The sequence below is a fragment of the Sapajus apella genome, unplaced genomic scaffold, assembly GCF_009761245.1.
Source record: "Sapajus apella isolate SASKATOON/1434 unplaced genomic scaffold, GSC_monkey_1.0 scaffold20, whole genome shotgun sequence".
NCBI lineage: Eukaryota > Metazoa > Chordata > Mammalia > Primates > Cebidae > Sapajus > Sapajus apella.
The window spans coordinates 1,635,787-1,648,593 of record NW_022436960.1 but is presented as its reverse complement, the minus strand read 5'-3'; the positions used below and the strand labels follow the sequence as shown (position 1 = coordinate 1,648,593).

The 12,807-nt window shown below is 41.6% G+C and overlaps 1 protein-coding gene, 1 long non-coding RNA gene and 1 other non-coding gene across 10 annotated transcripts in view; 2 read left to right on the top strand and 1 right to left on the bottom strand.

Moving 5' to 3' along the window:
* Window positions 1–12,807, top strand: part of PPP2R5C (protein phosphatase 2 regulatory subunit B'gamma) — a 162,892-nt gene that overhangs the window by 40,599 nt on the left and 109,486 nt on the right. The window contains exon 1 of one of the 8 annotated variants that reach the window (XM_032287371.1): window positions 7,294–7,739. The exons of 6 other annotated variants lie outside the window; for them this stretch is intronic. In XM_032287371.1, coding sequence (XP_032143262.1) covers window positions 7,646–7,739 — 94 coding nt within the window. In that variant the 5' untranslated portion in view covers window positions 7,294–7,645. Of the gene's footprint in view, window positions 1–7,293; window positions 7,740–12,807 lie in introns of those variants that run through there. One more of the 8 variants, XM_032287373.1, reaches the window with a different exon arrangement.
* On the top strand, window positions 753–860 carry LOC116558127. The gene has a single exon (XR_004271857.1). It is a non-coding gene; the product is annotated as a U6 spliceosomal RNA (small nuclear RNA).
* LOC116557750 lies at window positions 4,723–8,013 on the bottom strand. The gene is made up of 2 exons (XR_004271676.1): window positions 7,920–8,013; window positions 4,723–5,868 (listed from the first exon to the last, which is right to left on the bottom strand). It is a non-coding gene; the product is annotated as an uncharacterized LOC116557750 (long non-coding RNA).

Here is a 12,807-nt window from a genome sequence, read left to right as displayed (position 1 = left end):
AAAAAAAAAAAAAAAAAAAGAGTTAAAATTGTAATGTTTGAGAAGAAAACATTGGGGAAAGATTTCATGACACTGGATTTGACAATGATTTCTTGCCTGTGACACCAAAAGTTCAGGCAACAAAAATAAAAATAAATTGGAGTACATAAAAATTTAAAACTTCTCTGCATTAAAGGGCCCGGTCAGCAAGGTGAAAGGGCAGGCCACAGAATGGGAGGAGATACTTGAAAAATCATGTAACTGATAAGGACTTAATTTCCAGAATATATAGAGAACTCCTACAACTCAGCCAAACAGCTTGATTTTTTAAATGTATGAAATACTTAGAAATTTCTCCAAAAAATATAATTTCTGCAAATTACCAATAAGCACATGAAAATATCCTCAACATCTCTATCATTAGAAAAATGAAAATCAAAATTACAATGAGATACTTCACCCCCACTAGGATGGCTACTATTAAAAAAAAAAAAAAAATAAAACAGACAGAGCCAAGGCAGGTAGATCACTTGAGCTCAAGAGTTTGAGACCAGCCTGGGCAACATGGCAAAACCCCATCCTCTGTCTCTACTAAAAATACAAAAACTAGCCGGGTGTGGTGGCACGTGCCTGTGGTCCCAGCTACTCAGGAGCCTGAGGTAAGAGGATTGCTTAAGCCCAGAGGGTCAAGGCCTCAGTGAGCCACGATCATGCCACTACACCCCAGCCACAGTGACAGAGCAAGACCCTCCCTGTCTCTAAAAATAAAAATAGTGCTCGCTTCAGCAGCACATATACTAAAATTGGAATGATACAAAGAAGATTAGCACGGCCCCTGCACACGGATGACATGCAAATTCCTGAAACAGTTCTATATTTTTAATAAGTGGTGTTGGACATATACACCATGGAATATTATGCAGCCATCAAAAACGATGAGTTTGGGTCCTTTGTAGGGACATGGATGAACCTGGAAACCATCATTCTCAGCAAACTGACAGAAGAGCAGAAGATCAAACACCGCATGTTCTCACTCATAGGCGGGTGTTGAACAATGAGAACACATGGACACAGGGAGGGGAGCACTACACACTGGGGTCAGTTGGGGGGAAATAGGGGAGGGACGGTGGGGGGTGGGAAGCTGGGGAGGGATAGCAGGGGGAGAAATGACAGAAGTAGGTGATGGGGAGGAAGGCAGCAAATCACACTGCCACATGTGTTCCTAAGCAACAATTTTGCATGTTCTTCACATGTACCCCAAAACCTAAAATGCAATAAAATAAATAAATGGGAAAAAAAAAATAAGTGGTGTTGGAAAAACTGGATATTCATAAGCAGAAGAATGAAACTAGACCTCTCTCACCATATACAAAAATCAAATCAAAATGGATTAAGGAAATCTAAGACCTCAAACTATGATGCCGCTATAAGAAAACACTGGAGAAAATCTTGAGGACATTGGTCTAGGCAAAAATTCCTTGAGCAATGCCCCACAAGCACAGTCAACCAAAGCAAGCAGGGACAAATGGGATCACATCAGGTTACAAAGCTTCTGCACAGCAAAGGATACAATCAGTAAAGTGAAGAGACGACCCAAAGAATGGGAGAAAATATTTGCAAACTACCCATCTGACAAGAGGTTAATAACCAGAATACATAAGGAGCTCAAACAACTCTATAGGAAAAAAAATAATCTGATTAGAAGATGGGCAAAAGATTTGAGTAGACATTTCTCAGAAGACACACAAATGGCAAACAGGCATATGAAAAGGTGCTCAACATCATTGATCATTAGAGAAATGCAAATCAAAACTACAATGAGATATCATCTCACACCAGTTAAAATGGCTTATCCAAAAGACAATAACAAATGCTGGAGAGGATGTGGGGAAAAGGGAACCCTTGTACACTGTTGGTGGGAATGTAAATTAGTATAACCACTATGAAGAACGTTTTGGATGTTGCTCAAAAAACTAAAAATTGAGCTACATATGATTTAGCAATCCCACTGCTGGGTACGTACCCAAAAGGAAGAGAATCAGTGTGTCAGAGAGGTATCTGCAGTCCTATGTTGGTTGCAGCACTATCGACAATAGCTAAGATTTGGAAGCAATCTACACGTCCATCAACAGATGAATGAACAAGAAAATGAGATCCAGTCACTTTGCAACATGGATGGAACTGGAGATCTTTATGTTAAGTGAGATACGCCAAGCACAGAAAGACAAACATCACATGTTCTCACATATTCATGGGATTTAAAAATCAAAACAGTTTAACTTATGGACATAGAGAGCAGAATGGTTACCAGAGACTGGGAAGAATAGTGGGGGTGGGGGGGGCTGGTCAATAGGTAGAAAAAAAGTTAGAATAAATAAGACCTATTACTTGATAGCACAACAGGGCATCTATAGTGAACAATAATTTAATGGAACATTTTCAAATAACATTAAGAATGTAATGGGATTGTTTGTAACTCAAAGGATAAATGCATGAGGGGACAAATACTCCGTTCTCCATGATGTGCTTCTTTCACATTGCATGCCTGTATCAAAACACCTGATGTGTCTCTTAAATATATACACCTATGTACCCACAAAAATTAAAAATAAGTTTTAAAAAATAAGTGTTAGTGTCTTCGTGGAGAAATTGGAACTGTTGTGTGCTGTTTTGTCTCCTGTTTGAGATGGAGTCTCGCTCTGTAGCCCAGGCTGGTGTGCAGTCACATGATCTTGGCACACTGCAGCCTGCCTCAGCCTCCCGAGTAGCTGGGACTACAGGCATGCAGCATCAGGCCCGGCCCATTTTTTTATTTTTAGTAAAGATAGGCCTTCACCATATTGGCCAGGCTGGTGCCGAACTCTTGACCTCAAGTGATCTGCCTGCTTCGGCCTCCCAAAGAAAGTGCAGGGATTACAGGTGTGAGCCACCACGCCCAGCCCCATGGACTATTAGTGCGAATGTGAAATGGTGCAGCCACTGTGGAAAACAGTATGGCAGTTCCTCAAAATATTACAGATATGCCTCAAAATTCTGTATAGTTATTATGCATCAATTAGAAATAAACAGAATGGGAAAGAAACAAAAATGGAACTAGCTTGGGTATACACCTCAAAGAACTGAAAACAGGGGCATCAGCAGGTACTTGTAGACCCATGTTCATGGCAACACTACTCACAGTGGACAGAAACTGTAGTCTGTACCAGTGGAATATCATTTGGCCCTTTAAAGGAAGGAAATTCTGACACTTGCTACAACATGGATGAACCTTGCAGACATTATGCTAAATGAAATATGCCAGTCCCAAAAGGACAGATGCGGTAAAATCCCCTTATGTGAAGTACCTAGAGTAGACAAGTTGGTAGAGACTGAAAGTGGAATGGTGGTTGCTGGGACTAGGACGGGGAATGGAGTTACTGTTTAATGGGGATGGAGTGTCCGTTCTGCAAGATGAAGAGTTCCGTGGCTGGATGGTGGCGAGGGCAGCATGATGCTGAATGTGTTGTGTGCTGAAAACCAGTGAAGATGGTAAATTCTGCGTTTATGTGTATTTTGGCACAATTTTTATTTATTTTTTGTTTTTACTTTAAGTTCTGGGATACATGTGCAAAACGTCCAGGTTTGTTACATAGGTATACATGTGCCACAGGGGTGTGCCGCACCTGTCAATCCGTCATCTAGTTTTTAAGCCCGGCATGCATTCAATATTTGTCCAAACGCTCTCCCACCCCTTGCCCACCACCCCCTGACAGGCCCAGGTGTATGATGTTCCCTTCCCTGTGTCCATGTGTTCTCATTGTTCAACTCCCACTTATGAGTGAGAACATGCAGTGTTTGGTTTTCTGTTCCTGTGTTAGTTTGCTGAGAATGATGGTTTCCAGCTGCATCCATGTCCCTGCAAAGGACATGAATGCATCCTTTTTTATGGCCACATAGTATTCCATGGTGCATATGTGCCCCATTTTCTTTATTCAGTCTATCACTGATGGACATTAGGATGGGTTCCAAGTCTTTGCTATTGCAGACAGTGGCACAATTTTTCAATGATTGTTTTTTACTCAATTATAATAACATTATTAACTCCTTGTATTTATAGCATTTATATTTCCTTTTGCTTGCTTTTGCAGGGAACATACAGAAATTTGATTTTAAGGCTGGGCACGGTGGCTCATGCCTGCAATCTCAGCACTTTGGGAGGCTGAGGCTGGAGGACCATTTGAGCCCAGGAGTTAAAGACTATTCTGTGCAACATTGTAGAAATCTCATCTCTACTGAAAATGAAAAAGCAATGAGCAAGTGTGGTGACACAGGCTGTGGTACCAGCTATGCAGGAGGCTGAGGCAGGAGGATCACTTGGGCCCAGGAGGTCGAGGCTGCAGTGGGCAGAGATCATACCACTTCACTCCAGCCTAGATGACAGGGCAGGACCCTGTCTCCAAAAAACCAAACCACAGAAATTTGTCATTTTTAATATAAGCGCTATCCCTGAGGGGTTTGTTCAGAGGTATTTAAGTGTTCTTTTTTTTTTTTGCTTGAGAATTGATTATTTACTTTCATTTTCTTCTAAAAGTTACAGGATTTGGGGGGTATGGTTTTGATTTATTTTTATTTAACTGTTTAAGCCATCTCAAATTTTATTTTGGTGTGATGTTAAAAGACTTAAATTGCCTTTTTTCTGCATATAGTTAATCAGTTGTCTGCCCCAAGATTGCCAACCACTTATCTAATTCTTCCTTCCACTTATTTGAGATACATTCTTTATTACAATATTACATTTGTATCAACATAGTTCTCAGTTTGGGGCTGTGGCTTCTGTTCCATTCATCTGCCTCTTTCGCCCCGTCACACTGTCATTAACCACAGCTTCATAGTTGGTAGGACTAGCCTTTCTCATTAGTAGTGTTCTCATTCTTCTTTTTCTTTTATTTTTGCAGGTGAACTTTAGAATCGTTTTGTTAAGTACCTGGAAAAATAGAGGTCCACCTGAATTTTAACTGGAAATACTTTAAACCTGTCGATCAGTTTGGGGGAAATTATCAGTGTATCTACAGTATTTATATTTCCAATTCAGAAGTATACCTTACCTTTATTCAAATCTTTTTTTCTTCTCTCATATTATTTGTTTATTTATTTCTATCTTAGAGTCTGTTTTATCAGTGATGGCCAGATCAGCTTTGGAGTTCTTTAAAGAACCACTTTACATGCATAAGGTTTCAAAACAGCATGGGGTAAATCACTAATAAAGGCGAGATCCTTTGATCTGAGATCATTAGGAAAAATACATCAAAAACTGCCTTCACTGTTTCTTTGACTCCTATTCCGTATATTATATATAAAGCTCTTAGGAGCCTTTTCCCCTTATTTCTGTATTCCCATTCATCAGCACAGTCTTAGGACAGGCACATTTTTTCATCTTATCGTGTATGAAATATTAAATCATTGGAGGGCATGTTTCTGTCTCTTTAAAGCCCAGATCTTCAATAAGCATCTGCTCCTGGCTCCTTCCTAAGCCCCTGAACACCTCGTTCCTAATTGTGGCTGAGTTCATCTGGCATCACTCGGAGGAGGAGGCGGCCGGGGTGTGTGGCAGTGAGGGTCGGCATCAGTGCTTCATAGTGGTCATTGGTGTCCCCTCCAGACAGACAACCCAGAGGTCAGCAGTGAAGGCTCAGAGGCAAGAGGGCAGCTAAGATCTAAATTCCTGTTACCCAGCTGAAAGCACGTGCCCCCCACTCCTTTTTTTTTAAACTTATATTTGCTGTTCATATAGCAGCGAAGCCAGGGCAGGTGTGAGGCCGGCATCCTGCTCAGGTGGCGTGGTGCCCACTGCCCTCCTGCTAGAAATCAGATCATCTAGCCAGCCATGGAATCCAGCAGTGTCTATCAGCTCTGGGGAAAGAGGGGGAAGGGTGGGATCTGGCTTGCTTTTATCTATTTATTTACTTTAATTGCTATTGATACACACAATGAAAGCTCCATTCCTTCTTGTGAGGCGGTCCTGAAAGGTGGCAGCAGTTCCCTTACTCACTGAATGCACCTGGCGCTGAACCCGCAGCTGGAACTGCGAGCCCTAGCTGTGTTTCAGGTGTTTCTTACTCGCCTATGAATTATGTTTAGGAACTAAAGGGCTTTTGCATTGTTCACAAGCGGGGAAAAGGGTGGGGGAGTTGTGTGAGGGGAGCCATGGTTTGGACAAACTTTCTTGTTGGTGTGAAGAAAGCAGGAATTTTTTTCAGTTCGGCCTGCCAGAGAGGCTTTTCTTATAGTTTGTTTTCATTTGGAACTACTAATAACACTGATTTTTGTAGGGAATCATCTCATCACACCCCCTCATGGGATCCTACAGTACTCCAGAAAGAATGTTTTTCTTCTTGGAATAGCTTTTTACAGTAACCTTTTTCGAAGACAGAAAATTAAGATCTGAATAGTAGCTTTTAATAATAGCCCCATAAAAATAAGTGAAGTATCTTTAAATTTAAACAAAATATCTAAAACTTAAAAAGTATTTAATATGCCGGGCGCGGTGGCTCAAGCCTGTAATCCCAGCACTTTGGGAGGCCGAGGCGGGTGGATCACGAGGTCAAGAGATCAAGACCATCCTGGTCAACATGGTGAAACCCCGTCTCTATAAAACTACAAAAAATTAGCTGGGCATGGTTGTGCATGCCTGTAATCCCAGCTACTCAGGAGGCTGAGGCAGGAGAATTGCCTGAACCCAGGAGGCGGAGGTTGCGGTGAGCCGAGATTGCGCCATTGCACTCCAGCCTGGGTAACAAGAGCGAACTCCGTCTCAAAAAAAAAAAAAAAGTATTTAATATGTCAGCATCTTTGCAATGCAAAAATAACCATGCTGCATTTTATTTTATGCCTTTTGCTCCCACGGCCAGGTGATATAAATACTTCAATTTGTTTCACTTTCTAGCTATCGAATATAAAGCACCTTTCATTTTCCATGTAAGTTTTTAAGCTTAATTTTTTCAGGAAAAAAAAAATAGATCTCAAGAAAAAAAGTGTTTGGGATCATAAGTTAATAACTTGCCCTGTAGGTAAGGAAAGCTGAATAAGAGTCCAAACTAATGGATTAGAATTGTGTAATATTTGAATAGCCATTTGTAAAAAATAAAAAAATAAAACAACTTGCTTGCCAGAATCCTACATAAGATGCAGATATTAAAATAATTAGAACTAGAAAGTGGAAGTTGCACAGGTGGGTATAAAATGAATGTGGGCTCCCTAACTGGGAAATGCTAAAGTTCACGCAGACGTATACACACTTTTTTTTTTTTTTTTTTTTTTGGTAGCTCCCTCCAAGTCATTTGTTTATAGTCTGGCCAGGGTTGTGGCCTCCAATCCTTTCCCCTAAGAGATGGGATCTTTGCCTAAAAGTTACTGAGAAACGAAGACTGCAAAAAGCCGGAAAATGTCCAAGCTTTTAATGCACACTGACAGCCAAACAGAACGCTCTTTCCGTTTGCAGTTTTTTTTTTTTCAGTGTCATTTTAAGTTGCAGCTTCCGGCCAATCAGCGAGCTTCATGCCTGCTGACATCACGAACCAGCCAGTTCCCTCCAGCTGCAGAGAGCTTCAGTTTGTCTTTTTTTTTTAAACTAAAATGGAGGCTGGTTTCTTGCCTTAAGGAGCCCATTGCCTTTCCCGCTGAAGTCTAGATGTTGACATGTAATAAAGCGGGCAGCAGGATGGTGGTGGATGCGGCCAACTCCAATGGGCCTTTCCAGCCCGTGGCCCTTCTCCATATTCGAGGTAAGTTATTGTGTGTTTCACTGAATCGGAACCTTCCGTGGGTAGTTAATAAATGGCTATTGTGCTTCCGATAAGAAAAGCAGGAAGTCCTTTCTAGCAGAATTCACCCCTGTACGCTGCAGACTTAACCAGAGGAGGCTGGGTGTGTCACTGCAGTTTGGCATTTTACGAACTACTTACAGAATTTGAGGCTTGAAAGAGGCCTTGCATGCATAGTTCAAAGCTGGTTTTTCTGCTTTCTGCTCGCTCTCCCATCCCCCTTTCAAAGCCGTGCTGATGTCAAAGGATGTGAAGTCACTGCCCAGGGAAGGTATTGGGTGGGGGTAGGAAGGAGAGGCGGGCCGTCGCGCCGGGCCAAGTTGTCCGTACGGAGTTTCTTTTGCATCTGTGTTGCTTGATGCTGCAAAGGTTTTGTGGAGGACACGTCTCTGAATTAAAGATGAATTGCAGTCAGAAAATATGCACAATTCATTGGGAAAGAACTTCCTTTAAAAGGGTTGTTTTCATTCTTGCCATGGAGCCTGAAAGAGAAATATGCTCCACTTTGAAATATTGAAATCTATTGTGGGTCATAATTTTTGAAATGTTAGCATTTTCGTGGACTGTTAGCAAATATTTTGCATTTAAATAGTCTCTGTATTGCCATTTGACTTTAAAATTTTTAAATGGCAACAAGTTTTCAAGGTGTATAGAGATCACTGTTTTAATAATTAGTCTGTCTCTTTTTATGCATATTTTGCGTTCAAAACTTAGCCTAAAAGCACAGTTACTGTAGTAATTAGTGGTTATATTAAACTGTAGGTATCAGGGTAGCAGCTTACTTATTCTTGGTATTTTAAGATATATGAATTTTTCTGGTCATAATTGGGTGAAGTAGAAAAATGGTTTTAAGCTTCATCAGATGACTTTAGAATTTATAGTATCTGAGCTGCGCCCCAACAAAACAGTTTCTCTGAATCTCTTTTAAGGACATGTTTAAGGAAGGGTGGCAGCAAGGTTTCTAGGTGACTAACAATCTCTATGACTAGAATGCCAGACAAGACTTTTCAGATCCTAGGGTGTACCCAGGGATGATAAAAGCACACAAATATCCAATCTGCTGGAACAAAATGGGTGTTGCTTTTCTCTCCAAACTATCTTTAATGAAGGTGGCAATCGGCATTCAATGACCAAACTGTAGGACGGGCTATGAATTTACTGTTTTGGTACTGCACCCAGTAAAAAGCAAAGGTTGCCTACAGGTAAAATTCAGGTATTTTACCTGCAAGAACCAAATGGGCAAGAACAAAATGTAATTGTTTAAGTTAGATGTCTTTTGTTTGTTTGTTTGGAGGCAGGGTCTCACATTGTCACCCAGGCTGGAGTGCAGTGGTATGATCACAGCTCACTGCCGCTTCCACCTCCTGGGCTCAGGTGATTCTCCCACCTCAGTTTCTCGAGTAGCTGAGACTTCAGGCATGCACTACCATGCCCAGCTAATTTTTTTTTTTTTTTTTTTTTTTTTTAGTAGAGACAGGGTTTCACTATGTTGGCCAGGATGGTCTCAATCTCCTGGCCTCGTGATCTGCCCATCTTGGCCTCCCAAAGTGCTGAGATTACAGGCATGAGCCACCATGCCCAGCCTTTAATTTTTCATATTTTTTGTAGAGATGGGGTTTCGCCATAATGCCCAGATTGATCTCAAACTCCTGGGTTCAAGCGATTCTCCCACCTCGGCCTCCCAAAGTGCTGGGATTACCGTTAAGAGCCACTGTACCCAGCCAAATTGGTTCTTAAAAACGAGTTAGCAGTAAGATAATTTGACTGCATATAAAATGTAAATTTTTATACTTTTAAGGTACCCACTTATAAATAAATCCTTTTAGTTTGTGTTTTCTGGTTTTTATTAGACACCTAATATATTACTTAGTTTTTAAATTATGAACTTATACTGAAATAGAATCATTTGATGTTGTATCTTAAACCTCATTAATTTTTTTTGCTTTTAATTCCAAGACCTTATTGTGGCCAGTTTGGATTTGTTGCCGTTGGTTGGGTGGTCGGTATATAGTTGTGGAGGGAAAAGGTAGTAAAGTGTATTAACCTGAAAGAGATTTGAAGTTTTTTAAGAAGGGATAACTTTCGGAGACTTGAGACTAACTTCTGACTCAAACAGTGGGGGTAATTTCTGATTTCAAAATTTGAAGAATGCTTGATTGACTCATAAAGACTTTTTGGAGCAGCCCGTTAATGTGAGATTTAGCAAAATTTGATTTATTTATTGGGCTTTAGAGTCTTAGCTTAACATCCATTGAGCAGCTCCTGTGTGCCAAGTGCTGAGGGTCATTAAAATGATTAAGTTGCAGCCCCCGTCCCAAAGGAGGAATGGTTACATGGAGAGACCCGGCATAAGAGCTCTGCCATGAGAGGGCTAGAGCCAGAACGCACCGGCAGGATGCCCCGGAGAGCAGGGGCTGGTGATGCCAGGGAGTAGAAGGAACCCAGGAGGGCTGTGCCCTGGGCTACTTTGCTCACTTGGATGGGGTGGGATGCACTGTCCTTCCCGTTTAGGGAAGAGGGGTCTTTCCCACTGAAGGAAAAATAACTTACCCAAGATCACATATCCTGGAAGCTTTGGAGCCAGAGTCCAAACCCAGATGGTTGGGTTGTTTTGTTTTGAATCTTTTTTAAAAAATCACTTTAAAATAGGAATGTTGGCTGCTTGAAGAACATTTTGCTTCGGGATTACGTAGCGTTTTTTCCCCAATGCCTTATTTATTTGGTTCGGTGGCCTCTTTTTGTGTAACAGTTTTGTACCTTGGTCTCATTTCTTAATCATTTTACAAATATTTATTGATCCATACCGCATGCCAGGCAGGGTTCTAACGTGGATATAAGCAGGGGCTATGGCCCGGCTTTCCCAGTTTACCACCCACTGGGGTGGGGACCAAGTAAACAAGTATAAAATGACCATCTAACTGATTTGTTGTCACGATCGCTCTGACCATTATTGTCTACCAAGTAGTCTGAAGTTTGCGATTAAAATGGCGAATTTGCATATCCTAAAAAGTTCAAGTGTGAAAGGGATGTATTTTTGAGACTTAGTGTAAGCCCTTCTGTCTGTGGAAGAAGAGTCACCCAGAACTTGACGGCTGTGAATTCAGCTGGTGATGTAACTCCTCACTCTCAGCTCCGTCCAGGAGAACTGCTGCTGTGATGGCAATGTCCTGTGCTGTCTCTGCAGCAGCCACTGCCAGCAGTGACTGCTGAGCACTTAAGATGTAGAGCTGAGAAAGTGAATTTTTAACTTTAGTTATTGGAAATTTAAGTAGACACACGTGTCTAGTGGCTACGATATTGGACGGCACAGTTCTAGACTGGAATTGTTAAACTTTTTTTTGGAAAAGGGCCAGATTGTAAATAGTGTTGGCTTTGCGGGTGAAAGCAGCCATAGACAGTTAATGAATAGGCCTAACTGTGGTCCATTGAAGCTTTATTTACAAACAGGCGACAGGGTGCATTTGGCCCATGGGCCATAGTTCACCAACCCTGTACTAGACTGTTCTTTGACTTTTTGAATTGCCTGTTAAGGATAGTAAAGCATGTTTCCTTGCAGACCTTCAGTCTATTGCCTCCTCCCCATGCTGGGAAGCTGTACCAGCCCTGATGCTGTGAGGTGTGGTGGGCAGGCCTGCTTCCCACCCTCCAGAGCACGCTGACTTCAGCCAGGTTTAGGCAGTAGGCAGTGACAGCCAAGCCAGAAAGATGGTAATGGTCAAAGAGGAAGCACACAGTTTTGGGCCTCTTCCAGCTGGCCTTTATTCTGGGCTTCAAGAATGTTATTAACTGCTGTCATTTTGTTCTAGTCATTAGCAAACTTATCCAGGGGATGAGGCTGTCTTTGAAAGACTCAAGTTGCTCCAGCCTGGTGAGACGTTGGAGAATAAGTCATTCTTTTGATGTAAACCCATTTTTTCTTGGGAAATGGAGGTCCAGTGGAAAAGTTTATTTTCTCACAAGTACTTCCTGAGTCACCAATTCGTTGAAGGTATTCACGTTTCCAATAAAAATTCACTTAAAAACATGCAAGAAGCGAGCATAGCTTCCTTGCTTTGAAACCCCATGGCTTTTCCTGCTGCACTAAATCTGGTGGCTTAACCTATATTAATAATAATAATAACAATAGCCATACATAATGCACACAGGTTGCTAAATTAGTAACACACCTGCATGGTGTGAAGTCGTACTAGTGAGAATGGGCACCCCCTGTTATCTTTATTTCCCAAAATTAGGAAGGAAAACTGTTTGAGTGATAACTGAAAAGATTCTTCAAATGATTAAGCCGGTGATTCTCTGAATAGTGCCTCAGCTCAAAATTTATACTTCACAAACATCTATTTACTGTGTAACTGTAGCTCTCTGCACTGTGACTTTATAGAAACACACCCTTAACCTTACCGTATCCTATTCTGTATCCAATCCTGTCTCCTATATGTAAAGTTGTTTCTTCTGTCTCCTGGGGGTGTGGAAGGTAACCAGAGTAACAGATAACTCTCTGGGGGAAAGAGGGATGGGTAGATTTGTATAAAGTCTGTACACCTTTTTGTTCATTAGTCTTACCATTAAACTTGGGTCTAATGTCTGCTGAGGAGGTTTTGCCTTGCAGCAAAAGCTATCTTCTAAAATTTTTTTATGAAAGTACGTAGAGGAATGAAAGAAAAATAGAGGTAAGGTTATTAGTCAAGAATAGTGTGTGTGTTTTTAAACCCAGGAAAAGAATAGACAGAAACACAAAGACAGAGTGGTTTGGGGTACATCCTAACTTCCGGTTCCACATCAAAATTGCAAGGTGGTTCTTTTTGGATCCCATTCACTTTGTGACAAGCTTTTATGAACACTCGTGCTTCTTTCTCCCAGCACTGCTGCCTGTCAAGTGAGCAGGACAGTCCTAGTATTTCTCCTCCCCAAGGTCACCCGGCCTAGAGGGCCCAGTCCAGGGCTGTTGGCAGCAGCAGGTACGTGGTCCCGAGGCTGCTGGTGGCTGTCCCAGAGGAGAAGCACCATGCATTGAGCGCCTTCAGTGTGCTGG